Genomic DNA, 27007 nt, shown 5'->3' with positions numbered 1-27007 from the left:
TAGTTTAACAATATGTAATTCACACTTAAAATCATTTTGCTTTTTACCAGCATCCTTTTATTTAGACACTGAAAATTCAATAACTGTCAGAAAATGGAAAGGGGAATACAAAGTACAGTGAGTAAACAGAGGAACTCTTCCATGCTTAACATGTACCTTGGCAAAATATTACAAATCATTTTTAGAAGGCTGAAGAGTCAGTAACACTCACAAAAACATGCTCAACAGTATCAAAAGCAAAACCAAAGACAGCAATATTCAATACAAAAAAAAAAATCCATACATTTTTTTTTTACTGACAAAGATTTTAAGTTGGAGTTCTGCCAGTCTTAGCTAGTGGTAATGAAACAGAACAAAATATGAATACCAATTTTCATAAGATGATTTTTGCAAGACAGTCAAATGTTAGGGAGACAATATTACAATTTATATTCAGAAAGAAAAAAAACACCCTTCACCATCACCACTTTTATTTCATTAACCAGAAAAAAAGAAAAAAAATACACAAAGTTAGTACAACATAATAGCTTTCTTGTGCTACTTTTTGGTTGTCTTGCGAATCAGTGCCATTCTCTGGAACAACAAAGATAAATTCATTAGCCCCAAAACAAAATATGCACAAGTACATAAATAACTATTCTGATTTTCCCAAATTAACCAAATCCTGTTATTGTTTACCTGTTTGTGAGCCTCTGTAGTACAAGCTTTTTTGAATGGTCTGATTTCATCTGATCCGTAACCTGGAATCCACATGTTCCACTGACGCTCTAGAGAAAAACAATATAAAAAGTAATCAGCACCCAGGTCTTTAAAAACATCCATTAATTTTCATATGAATATCTAAGCGCAGCAGAATCCTTTGACTGAGACAGAAATCTATACTGGCAATACAATTCTAAAAATATAAATCATTTTTTTTCTATTTCACTTTAAATATGTATTTAAATATCAATACCCTTAAATTATTTGGCAAATGATGTGGCTTTGACGTTTTTCGTTCAAAAGTCTGAGGAACAAATTCTCTCAATTCTTAAAATATGAAGGGTTACAATTCTGCCAAAAAGCCATCAGAAACTTACCTAGGTGTAACTGAACATCTTTAACCTCCAGCGTATTGGATTTGCGATGACGTGCCAGCTGACACGCTGCTGTCACTACACTTTCTATGAAATCATCTGCAATTTGAAGCAGCATCTGAAAAGAGTCCCACATAAACAACTCTTAAAACAGCTCAAATAATGGGGATAAGAATAACTTTAGTAAACAGAAAATAACATATTTTCAAAGTTACTTATAACATCTTCACAGAAGTTCTGTATAAATGTTGTAAGTGAGTTTGCTTAATTGCAGTAGACAGATGTATTATATCACAAAACAGTTGCCAGCTTTTATGTATTGGCATCAGTTTGCTTCATCAGCTGATCACAAGTCTGCCAGGATAATTTCCAGACAACTACACAATAGGGTGTCATGTCTGATGCTGTTGCTTAATCGAAATCCAAAGATTTATTCCACTCTTGGCAGATTTAGAAGCAGACAGGTCATGAAATAGACTGATATGGAAAACAGCATCAACAAATTTAAACTTTGATAGCATTGTCACAGAGGTTGGTCCTCATGGAAAACAGTGACAAATTTAAAGTGTTGATAGTTAATATACAATGTGCTGTTCAGCTATATCTAAAAACATAAACATTTTTAAATCAATAATGAACGAAATCTCTTAAACCAAGGATTCTGTTTGAGTAGCAAGTATGTCGGAGAATTTCTTCAGTTTCCTGAAAATTAATGAAAATGTGACATTTGTTTACAGATGGGGAAACTCTTTGTGCCAATAACACAACAGAACATCACATCAAAAACCCAAAGTACCCCTTAAAGTCAGCATTGAATTTCTGACAGACCTCCTCAACATCTTCATCCAGTTGTTCATTTGGATCAATTTCTCTCACTAGGTCTTGCAGCTTCTTCTTACTGAGGACCTGGAAGAAAATTACATTACATAGATCATTTTTTTCTAGATTAGCAAAGTGATGATTCACTTGCTGTTCTGTTTAGAAACACATAAAACCTGTCTTCAAAGTGGTCATTATTCCTTTGCATATTTTCTGTCACATTCCAGCAAAAACATTTTATGTCCATGTACAAATAATGTCTGCATTTTCATTTACTTCTTATTAAATACTTTGACAAACTATGAAAAGCCTTCCTATTAGCAGAAACAAACAAAAAGATAATAAACACAGGAAAAGAAAAAAACACTAACCTGAGATCCCTCCGGACTACTCCTGCCTGCAGGACCTGAGGTCAGACCCTTCACTATTATTGGGGTGCTGTTAGCCATGCTGGTGGCCACGGGCAAGGACTTTGGGAGTCCTGAATGACCGTCTAATATCACAGATGTGATGGATTAGTTTGTATAGACACTGCCACCTATAATCTGCATCACGGAAAGAAATGATTATATAAATAAAACAAGTCAGGTTTAAGTTAAATTGCAGCAAACAGTGGTTTATGAAGAGTACTAGTTGAATAAAAGTCACAAATATTCGTTCAGTTTTTATAGTAATAATATTGATAGTAGCAATATAGACATGATTTTAATGACTTGTTCTAAAATGATAATTCTACTTGATTTGCTTTGTCAACAACTATACATTCAATTACATCTACTTTTTTGATTTACTTAACGCTAATCATATCTTAGCCGTGAAACAACGCTTTCGGGAAAAAATCCAAACAGAGACGCTTAACCCAAACTCAATAAATGACGCAACGCAAAAAAGATAACTGACAGCCTAATAATTTCAGTGCAACGACAAAGCACGCAAGATGCCGTTAATACCCAATCTGTTTGTGCTCAAAACAAAAGCTACTGTCAATTTTGACGTTAGCTTCATTGGCTAATATTAGCTGCTAATGTAGCGGTGGGGACATTATGTACTTTATTCTTTAAATGAGTTAATATATACAACCTTACCAGGTTAAATGAAGATTACCTGCCCATTTTTCATTGTCGTATAACATACAAATTCGTTAGAAAGAAAAATAAACTCTTTGTTTTAATCCAGACATCCAAAAACAAATCACCGAGCTCTCACGGTACTTCCGCTAAGCTTCTGTCTGTTTCCTGTGTCATTTAGTCGCCTTTGCTCTGCCTCCTGCTGGACATTTTCTGGAACTACATCAACAATCTAAACCACTCGAAGAGCGCTTCTAAATTTGTTGGCGGAAGACATCGTTCTTTCTCTTGCACATAATAAGCAAAACACATCACACATCTAAGCATTTAAAGGAAAAGCATGGCAATATAAATGGCTGATCCCACCTTAAAGTGTTTAGTTATGATATAATTTGTAGAACATGTTTATTATTAATAATAATACTGTAGAAGTTGTTGTTGTCATTGTTATTATTGTTTTTGCTATTATGTGATCTACTGTCTATGCTTACTAACGTATTCAATAATTATTTATCTTAAAAACTCCTACTCTCTTAGATGACGCAGTTTGCTTCATGGTGTGTGACCAAGACAAAACATTTATTTCAACTTCTCCTTTGACCAAAAGGTCAAGATAAATGCAGCGTAAAATGTTGGCTTGTTTGGTGTTACATATCACGCCTAAAAACCACCAAAGCATGTGAGGGTTAGTTTCAATTTTTGGTGAAGATACAGAAAAACACCTAAACGTGGTAGGCGCGGTTCCGTTTAGATACAACTGACGCACTGAGAATAAATGAAGATTATTGGCGCAGCGGCAGCTGCTCTACTTTTCACATAACAATTCATGCGTAAACGCACATCAGCTTAATATGAACCCCGAGACATATTAAGCTGTGTCTCGGCTGAAAAGGTAAAACTTTACCTATTCAGCCCGATTTATTTTCGCTTTTAAAACGAAAATAATGAATAAGGGCTTTTAAAAATTCAAACTGTTTCGAACGCACTTCCTGCAAAAAACACAGAGAAAGACACGCCTACTCTGTGATCTACTAATACAAAGCAAACTTTCATTCTGTTTAGTAGCTGCGCAGGACCTCAACATTTGTTTCTCAAACTCTGAAAAGCCTTTTCCTACAGCCATGAAAGCCCTTCTACTTGTTGCATTGGTGGTCGTGATTCATGGCACTAATGGTAAATACGTTTATTATGTTTCAATGTTTTACAATTGTTGTAAAAGAGCTTATTGTGTTCTTTTTTTACTCAATATTTTGAGTTCATTACTCAAAAAGCCCATATTTTATAGCCTGTTTAGCTTTATAAAGGTCTCAATTTGTTGTTGTCTAAGTAATTCTGTCTCTTGAGGAAACACTTTGTTTTCCCATCTGTGTCTCAGAAAAAGACAGAAAATTGTTCCTAGAAATATTGAAGCAGAATACTTTAATGTTTTATGCGCACAGAAGGTCATGTTTAGTTCATAACGGCAGGAAAGTTTGCAAAATATTGTCAAGCCATTAGAGCTTACGGTAACAGAAAACTGGTCAAACTGGTTTCAGATCACAGCATCAACAGATACATGTTTCAGAAGGAGTGTGCTACAGATCTTAACAATGTATTGCAGATTGGTAATATGTAAAGTCACAAAGTTATTGGATCCCCATTGTGTCAACAATACTTTTTATTCATCCAAATCATTAACCTGTATATCTGTTATTTGTGTCCATATGCAGCAACTTTGATCATCAAAGGCCCAACTGAGCCGATTCTGGAGGGCGAGTCAGTCACACTGGAATGCCTGTACACAGACTCTGACCTCAATGTCAGCCAGGTTCACTTTGAGTACCTTCCTCCGGTGAGTTGTGGATGTTATGTGAGTGGGTGGATATAATATGACCTTAGGGTGTTTGCCAAAGGCTAAAGGAAAAAACTGGACCTTGCAGTTGCTGTAACAGGCAATATCCGTAGCTGTTGCTTAAACTGTTCAAACATGTAGTAACTCATAAAATCAGAGTCGGACTACTGTAGACAAATGTTGCAATTGCTCAGGGACTCCTGCAAGGAAAAATCTGGAGGACTTAAATATTAAATAAATGATATAGCAATGCTTATTTAACCATTTATGTCACTTGTGTTTGCGCTTGAAATGATACTGAATGCACACTGTAACTGTAAATGGATCAACTCTCCATTCTTTTTTGTGGTGAAATTGCTAAAATGCTATGCTTTGTCCTTCGCTCCTTGGCTTTCTGAAGTCAATGATAATCTTGTGTTGTTTTTATACAAGGAAGTCAGCTTTTTCATATTTCCCAGTTGGAAATACATCAAGAACATCACCTGAGGTCTAAATTGTGACTAAGGAAGTTAGAATTTTCAGAGGAGCCTTAACTTCAGAGTTCAGAAAGTCTTTGATATATGATATACAGTATATATATATATATATATTACACAGTGAAATCTACAGGTATAAACTGTTTATAAGTACTTCAGATGGTTTAATCAATTTCCACTATTTTACAACTTGGAACCTGAATGTCCTCTACTGTGGTGATTTTCTAACATCTAAACTTTGCCTTCCAAGACAAATTAAAATGAAGAATAATTTAGACGGGGTAAACTGGGGGCGAGTCCCACATTCAAATTCAGTTTAAAGCCTTGGCTCTGTGTAATGTTACTCAAGAATTGTTTTGCTCTCCAGACTGCTTTTGTACAATGGTTCACCACTGAAAAGTTCACTGAACTCAGCTCAGTCACACGATGTGATACTTCAGACAGTCTAATATGTATATGTTCAGGTATTTCCCTTTGTTTGGGGAATTTTCCAGCTGGAGTAAAGTTCAAGCCAATCACTTTCATTTTACAGTAAAGTGTCATATGCTTTCTGCTCTGTTTTATTTTGATTGTTCACTCATCTGGTATGCAGATAGGTTTCTTTAATTCATTTACCACTGAGACATTGTGGTATAAAGGTTATCTTATTTAATTCAAAAAGGCAACATTGTTACATATTTTACAACTGGTATTCCTGGCTGGATCCAGATTTTGATTACTGTACAGCTGCACTATGTGTGCTTCAACATCCCCCTTCCATATAGTCAGAAGACTGTGACTTCTGTGATTTTTTAAATTAGTGTTTTATTAATTAAAGGCCTTTGCATAGAAATTTAATGTATCACCTGAATTCGGTTGATACATTTTTGCTGAGATTTTGATGTTAATCATAGTGCACTGAAGTCCATTAACAGATGAAAAGAGTGCCTTGTAAAAGTACTCAAAACCTTTAGGATTTTTCACATTTTCTCACACTGAATTAACACTCTACAATGTATTTTATTCAGCTTCCATTTGAGAAACAAACACTAAGTAGCTATAGCACTATAAGGGAGTGGATGGACTATGATTTTGCCTCTGCTAAAGTGACATATTTTTAACCAGCTTTGCACATATGAAGACTGAAATGTTTCCCCAGTCTGATTCAAAATAACTAGAACTCTAGAACATCTGTGACCATCAGTATTCAAGTGCTTCCACAGATTATTGTTTGAAAACAATCAAGAATCTGCTTGACAAAGCAATTTACTTGTTGGTCAAATAGTTTGATTTGGGTCTCAACTAACCAGAGCACGTCCTACCACATGTTTGTTGTGTTTTCTCCGTAGTTTGTGACAAAGGTACAAACAGAGCTTCTTGATTCTAACCCTCCATAAAGTCCAGATTTGTGGAGCACATAACAAATGTGCCACCAATAGATTCTCCCCTGAGTTGCTGATGTTTGCAGCTCCTCCATAGCTCCTTTGGCTGCTTCTCTGGTTAATACTAGTAATACTCTCCCTGTCAATCGGCCTGTCAGCTATGGTGAAATATAATGCCTGAAGAGGTTTATAGTTCTGCCATACTCTTTCCCTTTCCTTTTAAAAAGAACAGTGATATATTCAAAGTTCAATGTTTTATGACCTAACATTGGTTTAAACCTATCTCTACTACTTCAAAACTGTTTTTATTTGTGTTCATAGTGCTTCATCATCCAAGTAAAATGTGCTGATAAATGTTTGTGGTTGCTAGTGTTAAGACCATTTATAAGGCACTGTAAATACTGTAGTATATCTGAATTTACACATACTATGTATAGATGTTTGTTTTTCAGACAGTTTGATTATGTTGTGATATTCTGAAAGATAAACCATTCTTGTCTCTTTCGTTTTTTTTCTTTTCTCAGTACCAGTACTCAAGGAACTTGTGGCGTAAAGTTTGGGGGGCCAGCATGGGCAGGTGGTTTTGCGGAGGGGATTATTTTTATGGCGAGGATGAGGAGAAAAGCGGACTTCTTCATATTCCCTATCCAACAAGGTTCTCTGGGGTGCCCTTCCGTTGTGTGTCAGACAATGAAAACACAACTGCTCCAGACAATGCGTCTGAGCCGCTGACCTTCAAAGTCCAGTGTGAGTTTCTTGGTTGCAATGGGAGGGTTTGGCTTATAGATGCAGTCTTCTTAAACTGTGCACTTCAATGACATTTACAATCAAATTCAGCTGTTGGTGTTATTAATGTTTTACAGAAGTAAGATAAAGATCAAATTATGTGATGCAAATTAACTTGATGTTTCACTCTTAAAACAGGAAATGTGACAAATTGTGAGTTCCATTTCTAACAAAGAAGGACACATATCATCCTAACACATAAGTTGTTGGCTATATGGCTAAACAGACGGTGTCTGAAACATATTCCCTCATGTTTGCAACTAGCAGGAGGTAAACACAATGGATTCCTCTCAGTGAGCAACAGAAAAGATGTATTTTAGAGGTTGCAGCAGTCATAAAACAGCACATGCTAAAGATCTAATGCAAATGCTGTTACCCAAGAAAGGTTGAGCGATTTTTATTTTATGCTCTATGCAAACAGGGAGGCACTGCACTGGTTAGGCTCCAGTTTAAAACTACAACACCAATGTGGGAGACTTGAATTAAGTATATGTTGTGTAGCTGGCCAGGATTTGTCCTCTCTCTTCTCAGTGGCCATCATATCGACCCTGATGCTGTTTGATCGGCTCCGCAGCCTCATGGGAGGAATCAATAAGAGGAAAAGATTAGAATGAGCTATAGGATGGAAGGAGGCAAGAGAGCTGGATGGACGTGGGCCATCTATTGAAATGGAAGAGAAAATGAGTCATTATTCACAACACTGCCTCTCTAAAGACTTTGATAAGATGAAGCCTATCATCGTTACTATTGATCACTCGTAACAGTCAGCATCTATTGGAGGCATTGGAGGCCACATGGTCACAACTATTCTTAAAACATCTGAGCTTTTTCCAGACACTAGTACGGACAACATACGTTTAGTCACCTCCCAAATACTCAGACAGGTTACCTCAGCATGCATTGAATTAGTTGCTTCATTAATGCCTTATCATGCTGTCTCATCTGCACTGTGTTTCCAGATATGAGAGAACTGTCAGTGTCTATGGAAGGCTACACCAGCTACCTGGGCGTCCCGCAGGACCTGAAGGTGCGGCTCGGGGAGGATGTAGAACTGAAGTGTTCAGCGAGCTCGTCAGAGGAGCCAAGCTACTACTGGCAGAAAGAGGTGAGAAAACCTCGGGTATGCACACTGTGCTGGTGTCCTCATTATACTTTTGGAAACTTGTCAGTCTCTCTCCTCCTCCCATCTCTGGATGTGACCTCTTTATATTTTCTTTCTACCCTCTTCTCTTTCTAGCCTCACCAGGTCTCTGCCGCCCTCTTGGCTTTGTGCAAGCCTTCTGTTAATTGTCTCTCCTCCTCCAGCACATCTCTGTTTCTCTCCCTGACTTTCTCAAGTCTCTTTAGTCTCCCCTTACGTGCCGTCTTTCTCTCTCTTTCTATCCTCTAAACGAAAGGAGTTCTGTGTTTAAGTGACTGGTTGGCTTAGCCTCACCTCTCGCTGGGAATTGCAAGCTTGCCCACTTACAGAGGATTAATAGTTTAATGAGGTCTAGACAAGAACCAGTCAACCTGAAAACAATTATGTGGATAGATTTCTAATTATTTTTGTAGTGTTTGGTTAACTGGCATTGAATAATTCAGCTAGGCTACTGAACTAAGAAAGTGTTGCTGAAAGGAAATTAAGATGTCTCGCTTTAAAATGCCAGAGTGACAATTGGCGTGTAGAACAAGATGAATCTATCTGACTAATCACATTTTTGAAGAACACGGGTAGGCAGGTGATACACCTAGTACATGTGGTGGGTTTGAAAGGTACAGGTGTCTAAAAATAAGTGAGAGATTTTGCGTTTTGGGGTCTGGTGTCTCGTATTTTCATCTTCAAGATGTTCCACAGATTCTCTATGGGGCTTATGGGCCAGTCAAAGCATAGTGATACCACAGACATTAAAACAACTGTTGGTACTTTTTGACAATGTGTTAAGTCTTAGCCACTCCTTAGCCATTGGTAACCTTATCTTTGTTTCAGGGCTGACTTGCACAAGGAATATGACATTTCATAACGTTTGCTCTGACTCTAGCTGCAGTCCCCGCCTTGCGACTATTTCTTTCTCAATCTTCTGAATTTTGTGGTTATGTTAGTTGATTGTGAACTTCTTTTGTTCCTGTTTTTCTTTAGTTCAGTTGTTTCTTAGGGATGCCAGTTTATTATGTTTATTTTTGTTTCTAGTTATTTTTAGTTACTCTAGTTTAATTATGTTTAGTTTGCTTTACTGTAAGATTTATTCCATAATCCCCTATGTACTCTCCCTGAACCCCTGTGCCACTTTCTCTCTCTTTCTCCCTCTTTTCAGTCTGTCTTCTGCTCTTTCCTCTCACATCTGCAATCAGTTAGCTAATCAGCTCAGGTCCATTGTTTCAGTACTTAGCACCTCTTTCTCAGTCACTCATCAGTGGTTCCTCCCATTACTTCCTCATTCTAACTTGTGTTCTCCTCATGTCTCCTTGCTGGTTTGTTTTCGTTGGATTTTTTGGTTTGTTTCTGCCCTGGCTCCTGTGATTTCTAATAATTAATTAAAACATGTTCTTATAAAAAAAACCATAAAAGATCTACAAGTTAGCCCTTGCTGACAATGAAAGATAAACCTATTATTTTTTCGAGAAACTAATTATTTTGGTACAAAGGACTTTTTATGTTATTCCTGCATCGCTGTCAAAAACTGTACTACCTTAGCAAAAATGTCTCCAAATCCTGTTATATCTGGAAGGGCAGATATGTTTGCTCACTTTCCTCATTTTTGTTTTCATTCTCACTAAGTTGGCTCAGGGTTAATGCTTGTTAAAGGGTCATCACTAATCCAGGTTTTAAATGGGTTTACAAGTCCAAATCCAATTCAGTGGACTTGTCAGGGCGCTAATGCTGTTTGTCCTCTACATGATCTCATATAGGGCTTTAAGGTTTTTGTCATTATCTGCCAACAATGCTCTGCTGTCATTTTTAGTAACGAGTAATAATCTTAGAAAAGACAGGCTGGTTTTGTATATATCAACTTTCAGAAAAGTCACATTCAGAAAAATAAAATAGAGTCATAGAAGTTTCTCTATTCACACGTGATTAGAGGTAATTGTTCTGTAAAAACCCCTCTGTGTCTTTGACAAGAGTGGATGTTAGACAGCAAGCGTCCCAGTTTGACAGACAGCCGGTGTGAGCGCTTTGGCCCACAGAAATGACAGCAGGACAGAGGCAGGAACGACATGCTGCTTTTGGGCGCCAGTGGATTTGCATACAAAATGCTTCTTTGGCCAGACCTGGCCTTTATGGGAAATCCTCTTAATTCAGATCCATTCAAACTGAAATGGACTTTCTTGGCAGGAACTGTAGCTCCCAAGAGCCAAGTCATTTGCATGGTATAATGTTTTTTCTTTGTTGTTTCTTTTTTTTTTACCCCCCTCTTCCTCATTCATTGTTCTTCCAATCCTTGTGTTTGGCCTATTATTTGTTCCCCCCCAGGTTAGGCTCTACCTCATAATAGTGCTACTATATCTGTGTCGACAATTCATGCCGCTCCCCTGCCATCTCATTATGTGTTGTGTTAACAGTGAGCTCTTGCAGCATCATTCTTCGTGGATGATGCTGTTATTTGGGTTATTGACTTGTGTCGATGTAAGTTCGCTCATTGGGATTACTGCTCAGGTAAATAGAGTTCATTTAAGACTTTTGGGACAGCTCTCTGAAAAACTCACACCAGTAGAACTTTGTTGTATCTCTGTCTCCATCAGAGTCTCAATATTTCTTTTTGTCTTGTTCTAATTTACTATGTCCCACTGCTCATCCCTCTGCAGAACACCAAAAATAACTACTCTGTTTTCCATTACCACCTGTTTTCCCTCATATTTTTCTCACTGCTTGTGTTTGACATCCCTGAGTTTCCTCCTTATTTCTCTCCTCTGTCATGGAGCATCAATTGCTCTTAATTTGTATTCTTGCAGGGCTGAAAACAACCTGACCAATAAAACACTCCCTTTCTTAAAACCTCTTTTCTATCCCTTTCTTGCAGGGTAATGACTGGATTCTGCCTTCCTCTACACTCACACTGAAGAAGGTGAGTGAAATGGATGAAGGACAGTACACCTGCATGGCTACACATCCTTCAGTGAAGTCCCTCACCAAGAAGCGAACCATCAGCATCACCCTGCTTCCCGGTAAGTTGGGTGATCGTTCCTCGTCGTCATCCTAGCCAAGTCCTAAAAGTATTTTCACCTCTTCCTCTTTCTGAAGAAAGACTGGGCTTTTCTTCACAACTGCATGGGGAATTCATTTCTCAACAGAAATCTGTGCTAATCTATTGGTTCTTCTATCAGCCACTTAAATGTCACAGTAAAGGTCAGCTCATGCGGATGTTCTTACATCATGAGACAGGTACAAAAATGTTTTCTGTTTCATGTCCATAAATTTATGGGAACCAAAGGAAAGTTAGGCTTTCATATTGAGGCAGAGGAAAAAGGATGTGTTGAACCTCAGAACTTCCAGAGGTAAAGATGTTTACCAAAACTCCCTACATAGCATGTGTGAGAAATAAAACTGCATGTAAAATGTCATTTGAGATGATCACATATGATGACAGAATATACCCTACATCCAATAAATACTGTAATAAACTGCATAAAATCAAAAGTGTGAAAATTTTAAGATTTAAAGGAAGCAGTTATTATTATTAGGCCAAATTCATTAAATGCTCAAATGAGTTGATTTTATTCTGCAGTTTACAGGTGCATATGAATTGATTCAAATATAAACATGAAGTGAATAGTTAGTAATTTACAAAAATGAATATTCATTTGCACAAAAAATATATTCAAAATTTTTAAATAAGAGCAAAATATTACATACAACCAATAAAATGTTTTAATTAAGATATCTATTGTTAACTACACAGTAAAGACACAGTAATCTACACAGTAAAGAGAAATACCATTATTGTAGAAAATAATGGTATTTTCTTTTATTGTAGAAAAAATTATGATTTGAGACTGTCACCTTCCACAAGGAGGGTAAGCCATCAAAGGCCATTGCTAAAGAAGGATTATGGTCACAGGGGGCTTTATCAATGTATACAAGTGGCAAGTTGAGTGGAAGGAAAAAATAATAGAAAAAGATGAACAATCTATTGGGATAACCGCAGCCTTGCGAGGACTGTGCAGCATAAGGTTGGGAGAAATTCATAAAGTGTGGTCTGTGGCTGGAGTCAGGGTTTCACGAGTTGCCCCATACAGACATGGAATAATAATCAGAATAATAACCAGTGACTCTATTGAGTATGGTTAAAGGAAAAAGATTAAAAAGACAACAATGTAAAGCTGCATGGCTTCCTTGACACCTCAGCAGAGTTACAGGCTTTTGCCTCACTGATGTAGTAATTCATGCAAAGCAAGCCCCATCAAATTAATGACTGCATATTATACAGTACATGAACATACATTTCATAAGCCTGTGACTTCTGTATTAAAAATAATTTTTATTGGCATTATGTAAGTTTTATAATCATCTGAGATACTGAATCTTGAGTTTTCATTAGCACAATATCAGTCTGTGTGTAATGAATCTATATAATATATCAAGACTTTCACTTTTTGAATAAAATTAATGAATGAAATTAGCTTTTTGGTGATATTCCAATTAATTAAGATGTTCTGAGTTGATTTCTCAGTCATTACAGATGTAAATAGACAGAGCGTACATTATTACGTATTCCATTTAGATGACATACATATTTCTGTGTAATTTCTCTTTTTTTTATTACTGATAGTCTTTCTTTGCTTGAAACCAGGCAATTTTATTTTATTTTTAATATATCTAATCTAAAACCAGACTCCATTTGTCTTCATCATTGTTATCACTGACCTGTCTGTTGATAATTATTAATTTACTGCAGTGTTAGAATTTACAACCAATAGAATTTATTAAACCACTGGGGTTAAAATACTGTGTTCCAGTTTGGATTAATGAACACCGCTGCCATGAGTCATTGGTGCTCCTTTGTAAGTCTGGTTATTTCTTTGGAGTAATTATTAAACTCATCTCTGCATACAGGAATTTTATGTGGTCCTCCCTGATGTCTTGGTGAGACTTCACCACATACCTCTATGGTTCCTTTGAAGGAGTTCACTACATCAGCTGCACAAACCTTAGGCAAACATTCTCCATGTGACTCCACAGCAATCCTCTTAACACACTGTATATAAGAAGACAAAGGGTTTTTTCTTGCATTGTTTTTCAGCATTTGTTTGTTTTGTCCAAAACTGCAAAGACTAGGTTCAGAAAAGGCAGTTATTTTTTATTAAATCCTGGAACATCCGGGGTATAATCTCCAATTTTTTTAGAAATTCTAACAATCAGACTTTGTACAGGTCAGTATGATGACTTGTGTGAATACCTGGCATGGTCTCTCATGTATTCAAGTAGGAAGTTGCCTGGAGATACTTTTTGCCTCGAGGCATTATGAGGTGTGCTGATTTTAGATTCTGTGTCATGCACGTTTCCCTTCATGTCTGTCCCACAGAGGATGCTGCCTGGTATGAGACTACTAATGGGCGACTCTGGTTGATGACCTCCGCGGCTGCAGCGTCTCTGGTTGTGTTCATCCTCTCTGTGAGTGTGTTCCTGTGCCGCAGGGCCAAGCGGATCAGGAGCAGCAAGGGCCCCATGTAAGGAACCATTGTTGGAATCTTTGTGCCTTTTTATTTTCCAAACAGGCGTCTTCTCATACTCTAAAAGCCTTTGGTTTTAAACAACACAATTCAGATTAATTTTCCTGCCAAGTCAGAAATAAGTCAGCTGCTCCCAGTCAGAAACAACCAATCAGAGCCAGGGGGCGGGTCTTAGAGGTGTCAATTTCGCTTGTGATATGTTATACTGTCATGCCATGGTGACAGATTTATGAAATATGTAAATAATAAATAAGTAAATAATTAAAAAAATATTAAAGTTACATATTTTAATAACTGGAACAATAAACAGCATGTTCCCTCACACCCTTTGTTCTGAGATAAGAATACATTTTGATGCCGAAATTGGAATAATTTTGCAATTCCTTCATTTTACCTGTGATTTTAAGATGCCACCTTTCCAAAACAACTTGCCAGACATTTTTAAGGTCATGGCCAGTGTTTATTACATTTAACTTAAACAAAACTTTTACAGAAGAGTTGGCACATAATGTAATCCCTGGACATAAAAAAACTGAATTGTTCAAGTAAGCATTGACAGATTAGACAAACTGGAATCAGCTGTACACTATACACCCATTTTAGGTGTTGAATCCTTGCAGGATCATATTTTGGGGAATGACCATTTTTCCTCCAATATTTTTTCCTAAAAGTCCCCAACTCCTGTTCAAACATCACAAACACTGCATTATGAAATAATCATGCAGTTTTTTTGTGTGCATGTATTCAGCCGCTCTCTCTCTTTAACATGCCCAGATTAGTTTATTTGTGGAAGAACTAGGTTCTGATCATATAAACAAAGCCAGGGAGGAAGGTGATTTGTTCAGCTGCTGTCTGCCTCTTTTTCGCAGGAACACTTACTGAGCCACCGCTTTGAAATCACTTTGGTTAATAGGATCTTAAATCATGTTTCAAAAAGTGATGGCTAATATGTCTTTGAATAGAGGTGAATGTGTGTGTTTATTTACTCAAAATTGCTTCCCTTTTGTCCACTACTTGGATCTCCCTCTTTGCAGTTTGCCTTTATTATAACTAAGGCTGCAATATTTCATTTTGTCATGTGGCAGAACAAAGGCTATTTCATGTCCAGAGTTTCTGTTTGGTGTCTGCACCTTTATTTGAACCTGCCGTATGATGTCGGCTATGTGTGAGCCAGCCAGCACAACCCAGACTGAATATTAAAAATCAATCACATGTAGAGACTCTCAGCTACTTTAGCTTTAATATTGGTTAACCAGCCAGCCTCATGAATTCTTAATACAAAATCCATCTTATAAGTTATAAAGAAATGAATTTCATCTAAAGCTTACACCTTCCTATTGAGTTTTTCATGGTTTCAAGTAAGAAGGAGTAATTTCTTATTATGGCTAATATTTATGGAAAGAATCTTATTGAAAAATCCTACGCCTTGCAAAAGATTACAGAGAAAAACGACATGTCTAATAATTGTATTGTGCATTTTGTGGGAACAGAGTTAATCTGAAGGCAAGCACTCTTTTCTATAAGAATTAAACTGATTGAACTCAGATTTTATCACACCTCTGGTTGATTCTCAAATGTCAAAAAGAAGAATACGTTTGATGCTTTGAATAGGATCTTTATGACCTATGTCTGCCTAAGAAGGGGATATAAAATGGGAAATGGGAGAAGGTTACAGTCCATCAGAGAATCCACCATCAATCACATCAATGTCTGTTCAGAACAAAGTGCCTTTTTGGATCTGATGCATCCCGCTGTCTTATGGGAGACATATGTCTGTCTCTCTGGCTTAGAGACACAATAGAACGGAGGGGACAGCCCTGCATGACAGTGATGTTGTTCTCTGTTGTTACCTGGACGTTCTTCTCTTTGGATTTTGAAGCATTTAGTCAATGTAAAGAGGGAACAAAGTTTCTACAAATTATACTGAACCCTGGAACAAACACACCTTCACTTGAAATAGAAAAATGTATGTAGCATGCAGTGTAAAAGAGATTCTTGTTTTGGATAAAGATTGAGGTTGCTTTTATCATGTCAGGAAACATGGAGGGCAGACATTCAGATGTATGTATAATAATGTTACTGCAAATGGAAAAAATGCAACCTTCATAATCTGGTATTTTATTTATTAAGGTGAAAAGCAGCTGCAGGTAACTTTCCAACAATTTAGAACATCATATAACAGCCATTGATAGGAGAGTATTAGTTTAATGAGGATATTTTTGGTAACTCATAGTTAATTTTTTCAAAATAATACAATTAGCATGGCAAACTGAAGGTTGCTTGCTAAACTCAGCAATTGTGACCCACTTGACCTCATCCGTGACCTTTCACATATTTCTGTATAATAGAAAGAAAAGATTTTTACCTGCTGTTATCTTTGCTTTCCAAAACACATAAAAATGTAATGCGAACACTTTTTCTCTTACTGCATGAACTAAAGTTTTATCCTTCATGCAGATGTTTTCCTTGACTGTCTTCCGTGAGTGTTTCTTGTGAGTATACAAGTAGGTGTGTGCAAAGACACTCAGACAGCACAGAAACGGATAATTGACTTTCATATCTACAGCCATGTGTGCCTCCAGCGCTTTGATACAGCCTATAATTTCCTCACTTATACTTTTTGAGTGCCTGCTGCGAGATCGATCCACTGATAATCGTTCTTCTCCGTCTTTCCCTGTCTTCCTCTCTGCAGTGATGACCACTCTCAGAAAAAGCCTATCTACAAATCAAGTGTGGAGTCCCTTCCCTCCACCAGCGCAGACAAACAGCCGCTGGTGTGAATGCTCAGGCGGGGCTGCGGGATGAGAAAGTCGGAGCAAGAGAAGAGGAAGATGGAATGGGCAGCCACAAAGGGGGACCAATAGGGGGAAGTGAATAGGGTGAGGTAAATGGGGATATTGGAAGACTGTGGAGAAAAAAATCGAAATCAGTAACAAGCCGGGTGTAAAAAATAAATAATGAAACATACTGAGGGGCAAATGATTGCTTTAGTGATGCCGTTGCAGCTTTGCTTCTGAGTGCAGAGTGCAGTTATGTATCTCGAACAGAACCGTTTGGCAATTTTCTTTTCATTTACTCTGCAGTGGGGAAAATTGTAAGCTCCACCTTTGCAAAAATCAAGATGAAGATTCTTCTGCTAAAGAGCTACAAAAACTCCTTGCACAATTCCTTCCTTTCAGGTGCAAGCATAATTGCTCAGCTGTTTATCATAAATGAACTATTTAGATGATAAGAGAATGGTTTAGAGTGTTGATTTGTTTCTGTTCCCAAAAGAGGAACTATCATAAAGTACTTGGGAAAGGTTATTATAATCTCTTTACTGTGGCAGCACTCAAGCACTTTCCACTTCTAATACTGCACTTTTGGATTTCTTTGACATTAAATGGCTTTTAAAAATATTATTTACCCACCTCCAGTGTGTCATTGATTTTGTTTCATTTTAGAGGTATAAAAAAAGGTCTGGGGAGTATTGACAATGTGGCGAAGGCCGGACATGCACACTCGCTTGGCTGCACATCTTCTCGATCCTCTGTCTTCCTAGGTTTGCATCAACCTGTTTACTGACCTTCCTCTGCAGTCTGCGAGGTTTTACTCTTAGGGAATGATCTTTACTTAAAGTTATCCACTATTGTTCCCCCCAACCCTTAACAAGCATAGTGAGCTTGACAAGAATTGTATTTTCAGTACAGAAAATAAGAATCACCGTAGGGTCAGGTAACCTTGAAACTTTCCCCATCTTTTACAAAAGCTGCTGCTACTTCTGCTTCGACTTGACTAAATTTAGCCTTCTATTTCTTTCTAAAATATAACCATCGTATACAACACAACAACTTCATCTTTTTAATTTTCTCCTCTGTTGCTTTGTAACCCTTAACACTGCACTGCACAACCATTCCTTATTACAACAACTGTGCTCATATTGCTGAGAATTTCATTATGCCTGTCCGTTGAAGTTATGTCGGATTTTATGCGGTTTTATTATGGCTGTGTGGTTGACCGTAGGCCGTTGTTAATAATGGGCAAAGCAGCGGTTTAACAATGACACTCCATTAACTGTTCCATGCACCACAGAGCACAGCCCTGGATAATGTTATTAAACTGATTATTCAAGCCCCCCTGTACAGCTGCTGCAGCTATCCTTTGTTGAGACTTTTACAGACTTTCTCCACATTTCTAGTCATGAAGTAAGATCCTGCTTACTTTATGGCTCAGGTCAGGCCTTGCTTGAGAGACAAAAAATAAGAAGGCCCTTAAACAAAACAAGGAGAAACTCAAAATGCCTTTCTGCATGTTAAATGCCAGTGAGCACCAGGTTGTTTTGGCCTTTGAGTCAGTCATGAGTGAAACCCTGAGTGCTTTTAAGTTGTCTTTTTTTTCTGAGGCTTCAACTGAATAGGCTCAAACGACAATGTTATCAGGACTTTGACACAGAAGAGCTGACCCTAAGGTGCAAGGGTCTGATTGGGGGGGAAGGAAAACAGTATTCTACAATAACTTTTTGACCTCTCCAGTGCCCCATGGCTGAAACACTGGACAACATCTCAGATGGAGGCAAGGCCAGTGCAGAGAATACAAAACAGCTCAATTTCTATTTTTTTCAGTGTTGCCTGGAACCTCTGTTAAAGATTTGTAAAAGCCTTAAATAAATTGACCTTTTATATATGTACTACAATCTCACACTGATAATAGAATTCAACCTATTTAAGTGCATTTATTTACTGGGGGTAAAAAAATCAAGTTAAGATATATTTTTCTTGTCAAAGTAACTGCTGGTGCAAGTACTAACACTTGGTGGCTTTGACAGCATATGCATGTGCCAAGACCTGCTGGTAAATGAGATCAGCATCTCCGTAAACTCCATCAACAAATGGAAGCATGAATTGTTCTGTAATTTACCATTTGATGGTTACTCTAACTTTTGACTTGATAAACCCCAAGAACATGGCATGGCTCTCAAAATCATCACTGACCATGAAAAATTCACACTGGACTTTAAACAAGTCAAATTCTGTGCATCCTGACCTTTTTTCAATGCTCTATCACACTTCTTCCTTCCACTGAACTTTACGCTAATATTTTTAAAAAATCTGCAAGAGAGTGAATTTGGGGTTTTCATAAGCTGCAAGCTGCAGTCAAATACATTGCATTATATCACTGTTCATGCATGCAATTTTAAAATTGTTTTAAATTGAAATTGACAAATTAACTTTTGTTGAAATTCTAAGTAATTGGGACGTATTGGTAAACATGACGTTTCAGATTTGTAGCTGTAAAGTCAGGCAGCTCTCTTCCCTTCTGTATTTTTAGTATGGTATAATAATCTTGCACAAACCTTTGCGTACAAGGGAGCTAAACATGACACTAACGTGGCTGAGGCACTTTGTTTCCATGTGTCACTGACTGCTGCTGTTCTCGTCACGGTAACTTGGTTTTGTACGTGCATCCCGCATATGCTGAATGAAAACGGCCGAAAATGAAGGAGTGCAGTTAACGGGAGAAGCAGGTGTTTTCCCCTCATTACTCCCTGACAATACCCCATCTGGTGCAGGAATGGGAGCTGCTTGCCACTGTTTCCCTGCCAACCTGGGAACAAACACTCTGGAAAATGGTTGACAAGGAAAAATTGGACGAGTTAGAAATTAGGGAATGAGTGGGGCAGAAATTATCATTTGCCAAAACAACTGAGTTAAAATGTGTCGAAAAAAATTAAAGTGCTAAGTGGGAAGAGCATGAAACTGAGACTTTAAGGCCGTCTGGCATATCTGTCAGGAGAGGTAAGATATGAAAATTGAGAGCAACTTTATGAAAGTCAGGGGTAAAAATATTAATATTAATATCAATATACCACTTTGATGTGTTACGGCCTAAAGGAAATTCAGTCTACTTGAGCCAAAAACGAAAAAAATGTCTGGAGGGTTTATGACAGATGAGAGGCCAAGGCAGATTTTAAGACATATGACATGTCATTCCAGCTTTTACCTGCGGGGGGCGAAAAAGATACAGTTGAGAAAAAATGGATGACTCAAGCCTCACAGGCTCACAAGTACATGGTCCTTTGACAAGATTAGGGGAGGGGAGAGTCAGAGATGAGGAAAGAGAAACAATTTTCATAATGGAGCAAGTCTCTGACTGGAAAACACAATTATGGGCGAAGTGTGGCATACGGGTAAACTTAAAGAGTCCCTCTAACACGACCTAATAACCAGAAAAACTGCAGATAACCAGACTTTTGCTCCTTGGAGCAAAAGTTTTGTTTTCAGACCATTGTAAGCATTTTTGCAAAGATTTAGCCAAATAAACTGAGATCACTCAAAGCACAGATTGCATTTATGAGTCCTTGTTTGGAACAAAAGTCAGTTATTTAAATTGAATGTCTTTTTAATAAATAAAAAAAATGCAACAAGATTAACTAAAGGGATAGAGTCAACATGATTTGATCACTAAAAAAACAAAAGTAATTTCTTGTAAAGTTAAGTCTGGCAAACAGTGGAGAGCTTCCACATTGATAAAAATAGAGAATCTACTCAGCATGGCATTTATGAAGGGTCGGGTCAACGCATACGAAGGTTTTGCGAATGCTTCGGTCGCCTGATGGCCTGCAGGCCCCAAATTCAACAACATCCTATCACCACCACAAAAATATGTTATTTTTCTGACAGATCAAAGAAGAGACATTTTTTTTCCCTAGTTGCATGTGAATGCATAATTAAAGATAGCTCCTCTTATCTTGACTGCTTTCTGTTTAAAATCTAATGTGAAGTGCAATGTAGCTATCAAGCACAGCAAATAATGCCATGCAGCCAATTTCATTCACTATTCATTTATCACCTCAAGCGAGGCAAATTTATTTCTATGGCAAAATTGACACACAGGATAATTCAACATAGTTTTCAGAAACATTAATGATCACAGGCAGATTGCATACAAAAAGGATAGACAGCTTTAAGCAGTAATGTATGGTGAACTAATGCAATGGTGAAAATGAAACAACAAAATAGTTGAGACATAATAAAACAAACCGGTGAATGTTAACTGACCTTCACCAGGCATCCACTGGCCTTTTGGACATTACACAGCATTATAATAACTACAAATAAAAGCATACGCTAGTTTTACTGGGTCCTATTTTGACAGTGAACCGTTTATTCTGACATTTTTTAAACAGGCTGATTTAGCAATAGTAATTCTGGTGTGAGTCCGTAAATAAGCCAAGAAGCAGCGCCGTATTGACATAACGCCGGTGTTCTGGTGCGCATGCGCATTACCACAAGTTAGGACGGATTTACGGGTAGCACAGATAAACAGAACACCGGCTCCGCCCCTATGCGGAAGTAGAGGAAACCTCCAATAAACAAACAGCATTATAACGGGAGAGGTAGTGGAACTCAGTGCCTTACCTGAAATCATATTTGCTTTATCAGCCAACACTGACAACAGGCAAGAAAATCAGGTCTTTAAAGTTATTTGCTGGAAACAATGGAGAAATCAGCGTTAAAGCCCAAGTCTTTCGCTGCCAGAGGATTAATGAGGGGCACAAAGTCTCATTGGATGTTAGCGTGAACGCTGTGTCGGACGCATTTTGCACGTACAAAACGGGTGAGTAATGACTTAAATAATACCAGCTTGAGAAAATCTCCCTGCAGGAAAATACTTAAAAATAAACAATAGCATAAAAAGGTGCTTAAATGGAAATACCACAGTTACTTCAAGTATGTTTTCATGCTGCCATTGGAATTTACACATAAAATCAAACATGACTTCCTTAATTTATTATTTGATTTGACTATCAATAAGTGTTGTTTTGACAAAACATGGGATGTTTACTACCAGTTACCTTAGTGCAGATGAACATGTGATAAATGCTATCTCTCACGGTTTCTTTCAATTGGATATGAGGTTGGCTGCAGAAAGTGCTTCTATGTAAACAACCGCATTAAGTTAGAGAAACATTCCTTGGGGAAATGTTATTGATACACAATCCATAACATCAGTTTGGCACATTCAGTTACTGTATGGGACAGTGGTCACAGGGTAAGACAGAAATATAGTTGTGTGTCAACAGCATACTGTATGATTTGTAAGAGATCTGTCAAATAATCTGAGGCATATAACTTAACAGTGACCCAAGAACAGAGCCATGAGGACTACCACATGTAATCTTTGTTCGCTCAGATTTATAATGACCAATTTATGCAAATTATGCAATATGCATAAATACATGTTTCCTAATCTGTAGCCCATTCATAAAATATTTTCAATCAGCCCCAGACTTCCAGAAATAATTTAAACCTATTTGTATTTCGGTAGTTTTTACGTTTCTGTCCATAGAAATTAATCAGCAAATAATTTATTTGCATCAAAAAGAAAAGAAAAAAAGACTCGATAATTAATTACATTTGAGCACATTGTTTTTAAAGGATGCAACACTTTCCTGACCGATTTCCCTCCTATTTCCTTTAGCCAATATTTTTAAGCCCCAGCCCTCACTCATCCGCAAGCCGCTTCCCCCTCTACCTGGTCCTGCGCGCTGTAATTGGTCGGAAAGACACACGGGGCCCGCCCCGCTGGCAAGCTTTTCAAATATATTTACAATGTAAAACAACCGAGAAAAAACGGCAGAGCCATCATATTCGTAAGGAGAGAGCGAGGGAGAGAGAAAGTGCGCGCGTGTGACAGAGAGGAAGCGCTTCGTAAAACACACGCGCAGTTTCACGCGCTCTGTCAGACAGACACATCCAAACACAGCCACACGCGCGCGCTGTGGTGCACGGCCGCCCAAGGCTCCGTCGGAGTGTGAACCTGCGGGTTCATGACACTGATTTCTCCGGGGAAGAGGAATACTCAGGAAGATCAGAGAGGAATATCAACAATGGCTCTGAGCGTGTGGAACTACTGCGTCCCTCTCGCCATCATCACAGCCGCCTGCTTGGTGAACACCGGTAAGACTTGAGACGAAAGAGTGAGCGAGTGTGATGTGAATGGGGATGGAAGAGCCGTCAGTTTGTTGGGGGGCGACTCAGTCAGTGGGCAAGTTTGTCTAAGTCCTCTCTGAGCTGAATGATGTTTCCAACTGCTTTGGTTTATTAGGGAGTAAGTGGAGCGGGAAGGAGGAAAGGGCGAAAGCACGTGTATAAATCATAATGCTTAAAATTCAGCACATGATAATTATTGCTAGAGACGATTTTACGCAATCCGGGGGTTTTATTTTAAGTGAGTCACCGCGCTCCAGTTGCTGAGCTGGAAAGACCCTGGAAGACCTCGATCAAGACAAAAGTGAAACCCGCGGGTTGTTGTGACTTTTCGCTCCCGCTTATCTGTTTTCTGAATGGGTCTTCCCATGCTCCGATGACCCTGGTGCGTCACAGCATTTTGATTAGTCCTGGTTTTGTATGTGCATGGCAGGACTGGAGCCTGTGACATAAGTCCCCTGTGCATGCTGCTCCGATTGAACACTCTGACAGCTACATGAGTGCAAATTCCCGCAGTGGATCAGACCTGTGTCAGATACAACGCTGAACAGAAGAGGAAGTGTTTGCGCTTCCCTTTATGTCCCACAGATGTGTGTCTGAACAGACCTTTGATACGCCTCCTTATCAAATACAATAACATTTAACAGTCGTATTACAAACCCTGGCAGCGGCTCCCGCAGAGCACCTTATCTCGGGATGGTCCTGCACTGCTTCTTCAGGCTGATTGTACAAGTGGACCTTCTGCAAATACAGAAATTTGGATTATAGAACAACTTTAGCCCCAAGCCATCTGCTTGGGAGGGAACTGAAGCACAAACTCATAACAAAGCCGTTTAAGTCCCACCCATAACACATAAGTACTTGTGAATGAGATGAAGTGATGCACACAGATGTTGCTTTGCAGGGTTTTGTTCCAGCATTCTGAAGGCTGTTAAAGGGTTAAGTGATAGGTCAGGTATTACCTTTGTCACTGCCACTGAAGTCATGATGTGTTTTGTTTCACACAAGAGGACCACATTGCTCCATTGCAAATTTCATGGTTGGACTGATAAGAGCCTTAGCATCGCCTGCATATTGATTTCCTCCCCAGAGAGTATTTTTGTGTGTCTGCTATGGGATCAGGGCTGGCTGATTTATATGCATGAGCTGTAGGTGTTAGTATGTTAGTCTAAATGGAGTTCTGTGTTAGAGGTTTGTGTGTTTGTCTGAATGATGCTGGAAGCTGCTGCGTGTGCTGCTTACAGTGCAGGGTTTTGGCTAAGCTGCAGGCACCCTCAGCTGGGGGTTGCTCGCTGATCATTGTCATTAATCTAGCCTCTGACAGGAGCCGGGGGAGAAACATGAGGCTGGGGGGATTCAGGAATGTTAAAGGCAGAAGGTGGTAAAGAAGACACTGCAAAGCTGTTTGTTTTGAAACTATTTCTGATAAAGAAAACAACATTTATTGTTCTTTGCCATTCTAAAGGGAATGTGGAAACTAATCAGGCTTTTCTTGGCCAGCACTATTTCTGATTTTCTTTGAGGTTTGACCTTACTGATTCAGCTTTTTTTCTACATATGTTTCTTTTTTTTTTCCTAAAATACTATAATATATGACATAAATCAGTTTAATGCAGAATCTTTGATAGACATTGTAGTTTTAATTGCAGCAAAAAAAGGAATTGCAATATGGTTTTCAGTTTTGCATTTTTGATTGTTCCTTACCTTTTTCTGATTTTTTGAAAAGTGTGTCAAATGGCACGCTTTTGGTTTATGCATAGACCTCAATTATTCAGTTCTTTGTTTCGATTAATTTCACAAATATCAACTTTTTCATATTCCAGTCACCAATCAGCCAATCAGACACAATATAAGGGATATTTTCTAACTGATTGGTGCGTCGCAAATGAAAGAAAACATGGATTGAAGTTATTATGCAGAGGTGTTTGTGTGGAGGATTCTGTTGTGAAGACTTGTCCCTCCTTTTATAGAACAAGGGGTGATGGGGATGGAGAGAATGTGGGAGCAAGAAAGGCATAAGAGGGAAATGGTGGAAGAAGAAAGTCAGGCAGACTTCACAGTGTGTCTGACAGGCAGGCCTGAGGGACACACACATGCACACACACAGAGTCAGCGCTGTATGTTTGTGAAGGTGCAGTCTAAAACTTCCACGTACTGTAACAAATACTCCTAACTCCACCTCTGCCGCTTAATCACCACCCTCCATCACACCCATTTTTGCACCCCATCCCCATTCCTCTCCTTTGCCTCCATTACCGCCCGCCTTATCACCATGCGCTTTAAATCACCTCCATTTGTTTATCCGAATGTGTGCAATGAGACCCATCCGTTTGAGCTTGTTCCCCATCATCCCGCTTGGACCTTGGCTTCGGCTCCAGTGGCTGAAAAATAGCAGCAGTTGGACGTAGTTGTGGGAGGAGATTTGAATACCAATTACAGTCGGTCTAAGTGTGTGTGTGTGTGCTTGTGTGTTAGTGAGTGCACCGACAAACGCAGAGAAGCCACGCATAAATCAATGTCGCTCTGAGTCACAGAAGGGAAGCTTGGCACGTAAACAGACGCATCAAGGTAAATGCTGTATGTATACAACTAGAAGCATGCACACATGCATAGGTCCATAACAGATGTACACATTAGGATTTTCTTTGAGCAGAGCAGTGTTGGTTATGTAAGAATTTGTCAGAACCCAAACGCAGCATTTGATGCTTGTCAGGCGTAGTTTGCCTTACGCAGGAGTTCAGAAACCCTTTTTACATTTTTACATATTGCGCTGGCCCTGCTATTTCTGTGCCTTTCTTTGTTGCCTAATATGCTGAAAAAGCCTTCACCGGTTGGAAAGATGTATCCTTTGATCCTAAACTTGAAGGATAATTCACCCCCGCCCCCTCCAAAAAAAAAGGAGGAAAAAAAACCCCTCTCATCGACAATTTAATTAAAATGAGCGAGATCTTGCCTCTTTGCCCTCTGCCCTGCCATCTGCTGGTTTGCGGTATAAATCAGTGCAAAATCAGATCTCCGTGTTGCTACGATGTTGTTTGTGTTCGATCCCCCTCTGATTCACTGTCTTTTGTAAGTTTAAATAATTGGACAACCGAAACTTGGCAAAGAGTGCTACTGCGCCTGTCGACAGGAGAGAGAAGAAGAAATGAGGATTTTTTTTAAAGGTATGCTGCCTGCTGCTGTTGTGCACAGCCCTGTTTGATCAACTGATGCAGTCCTAAAGGGCCCTGACAGGGTGGCCCACTATCTCAGCTGAGCAACTGCCTCAGCATAAGCTCCATAGACAAATTGTGTTTCTCCCGGGGAAAGCCACAACCAAAAGAGTTACAGAGCTTATTGTGGCTTGTTTTTATTCTCCTCTGGGCTTTTATGGGTCCATTACTCCGAAGGAGAAGTCTTTAAGCTTCAAGGTTTGCACAGGTGATATATTTTATTCTACTTGACTACTCATTTCCTCCCACTGATCAGGCATAACATTATGACCACCTTTTTTGAATGACTGCTAACATGCTATCTGGCACTAAGATGGTATCAGCAGTTCTGTAGTTTCGAAATGAGTCCTCAATGAACGGTACTTGTTTTTACAGCTATCTAATGTTTTGCTTATTAGATATAGATCTGGGAAATTTTGAGTTCAAGCTGAAACCTTAGACTTCTTGTTGTGCTCTTCAAATTGTTTATTAAAAAAGTTTTGCTTTGTGGCAAAGCTTATCAGTTACTTTCTCAAAATAGCCAACCAGAAATAATGGATTCTAATAATTTGTCACTCTTTGAGGGAATCTTCTCACTGAACATGCATGGTTCAAAAACCAATTCCAAATGCATGTAAGGTGGAAAATACCCTGTGATCTATTAGCTGTTTTGTAAAGCATGCAGTGTTGTCACTCTTACTGATTTGCAGCCTTGGACCCCTAACACAAGCTGTGAAACATTGTTTATTCTAACAACCAGCCTTAACTTTAGTAATTTGTCTC

At 38.6% G+C, this 27007-nt stretch overlaps 3 protein-coding genes across 7 annotated transcripts in view; 2 read left to right on the top strand and 1 right to left on the bottom strand.

Moving 5' to 3' along the window:
- Window positions 1-34: 34 nt before the first annotated feature.
- Window positions 35-3156, bottom strand: taf12 (TAF12 RNA polymerase II, TATA box binding protein (TBP)-associated factor). Of its 2 annotated transcripts, none has more exons than XM_028012112.1 (6): window positions 2981-3156; window positions 2267-2440; window positions 1905-1982; window positions 1080-1194; window positions 679-767; window positions 35-573 (listed from the first exon to the last, which is right to left on the bottom strand). In XM_028012112.1, the coding sequence occupies exons 2-6, from the start codon at window positions 2342-2344 to the stop codon at window positions 538-540; spliced, it is 396 nt and encodes a 131-aa protein (XP_027867913.1). In that variant the 5' UTR covers window positions 2345-2440; window positions 2981-3156; the 3' UTR covers window positions 35-537. The 2 variants fall into 2 exon arrangements, with proteins under 2 accessions (XP_027867913.1, XP_027867914.1); XM_028012113.1 differs by having other exon boundaries at window positions 2267-2376; window positions 2981-3147.
- An 821-nt stretch (window positions 3157-3977) lies between these two features.
- LOC114141535 (uncharacterized) lies at window positions 3978-17469 on the top strand. Its single transcript, XM_028012107.1, has 7 exons — window positions 3978-4135; window positions 4672-4793; window positions 7155-7377; window positions 8376-8521; window positions 11415-11559; window positions 13917-14061; window positions 16757-17469. Exons 1-7 carry the CDS (start codon window positions 4084-4086, stop codon window positions 16842-16844), a joined length of 921 nt encoding a protein of 306 aa, XP_027867908.1. The 5' UTR covers window positions 3978-4083; the 3' UTR covers window positions 16845-17469.
- A 5197-nt stretch (window positions 17470-22666) lies between these two features.
- The window catches only part of cadm4 (cell adhesion molecule 4), a 228537-nt gene continuing 224196 nt past the window's right edge, over window positions 22667-27007 (top strand). For 2 of the 4 annotated variants that reach the window (XM_028012106.1, XM_028012101.1), the window contains exon 1: window positions 22668-23003. In XM_028012106.1, coding sequence (XP_027867907.1) covers window positions 22874-23003 — 130 coding nt within the window. In that variant the 5' untranslated portion in view covers window positions 22668-22873. Of the gene's footprint in view, window positions 23004-27007 lie in introns of all 4 variants that reach the window. The other 2 variants (XM_028012103.1, XM_028012105.1) reach the window with 2 other exon arrangements.

Source organism: Xiphophorus couchianus, chromosome 3 (genome assembly GCF_001444195.1).
Source record: "Xiphophorus couchianus chromosome 3, X_couchianus-1.0, whole genome shotgun sequence".
Lineage (NCBI taxonomy): Eukaryota > Metazoa > Chordata > Actinopteri > Cyprinodontiformes > Poeciliidae > Xiphophorus > Xiphophorus couchianus.
Note: the sequence above shows the minus strand (reverse complement) of the source record. Positions and strands in the feature narration are given on the sequence as shown.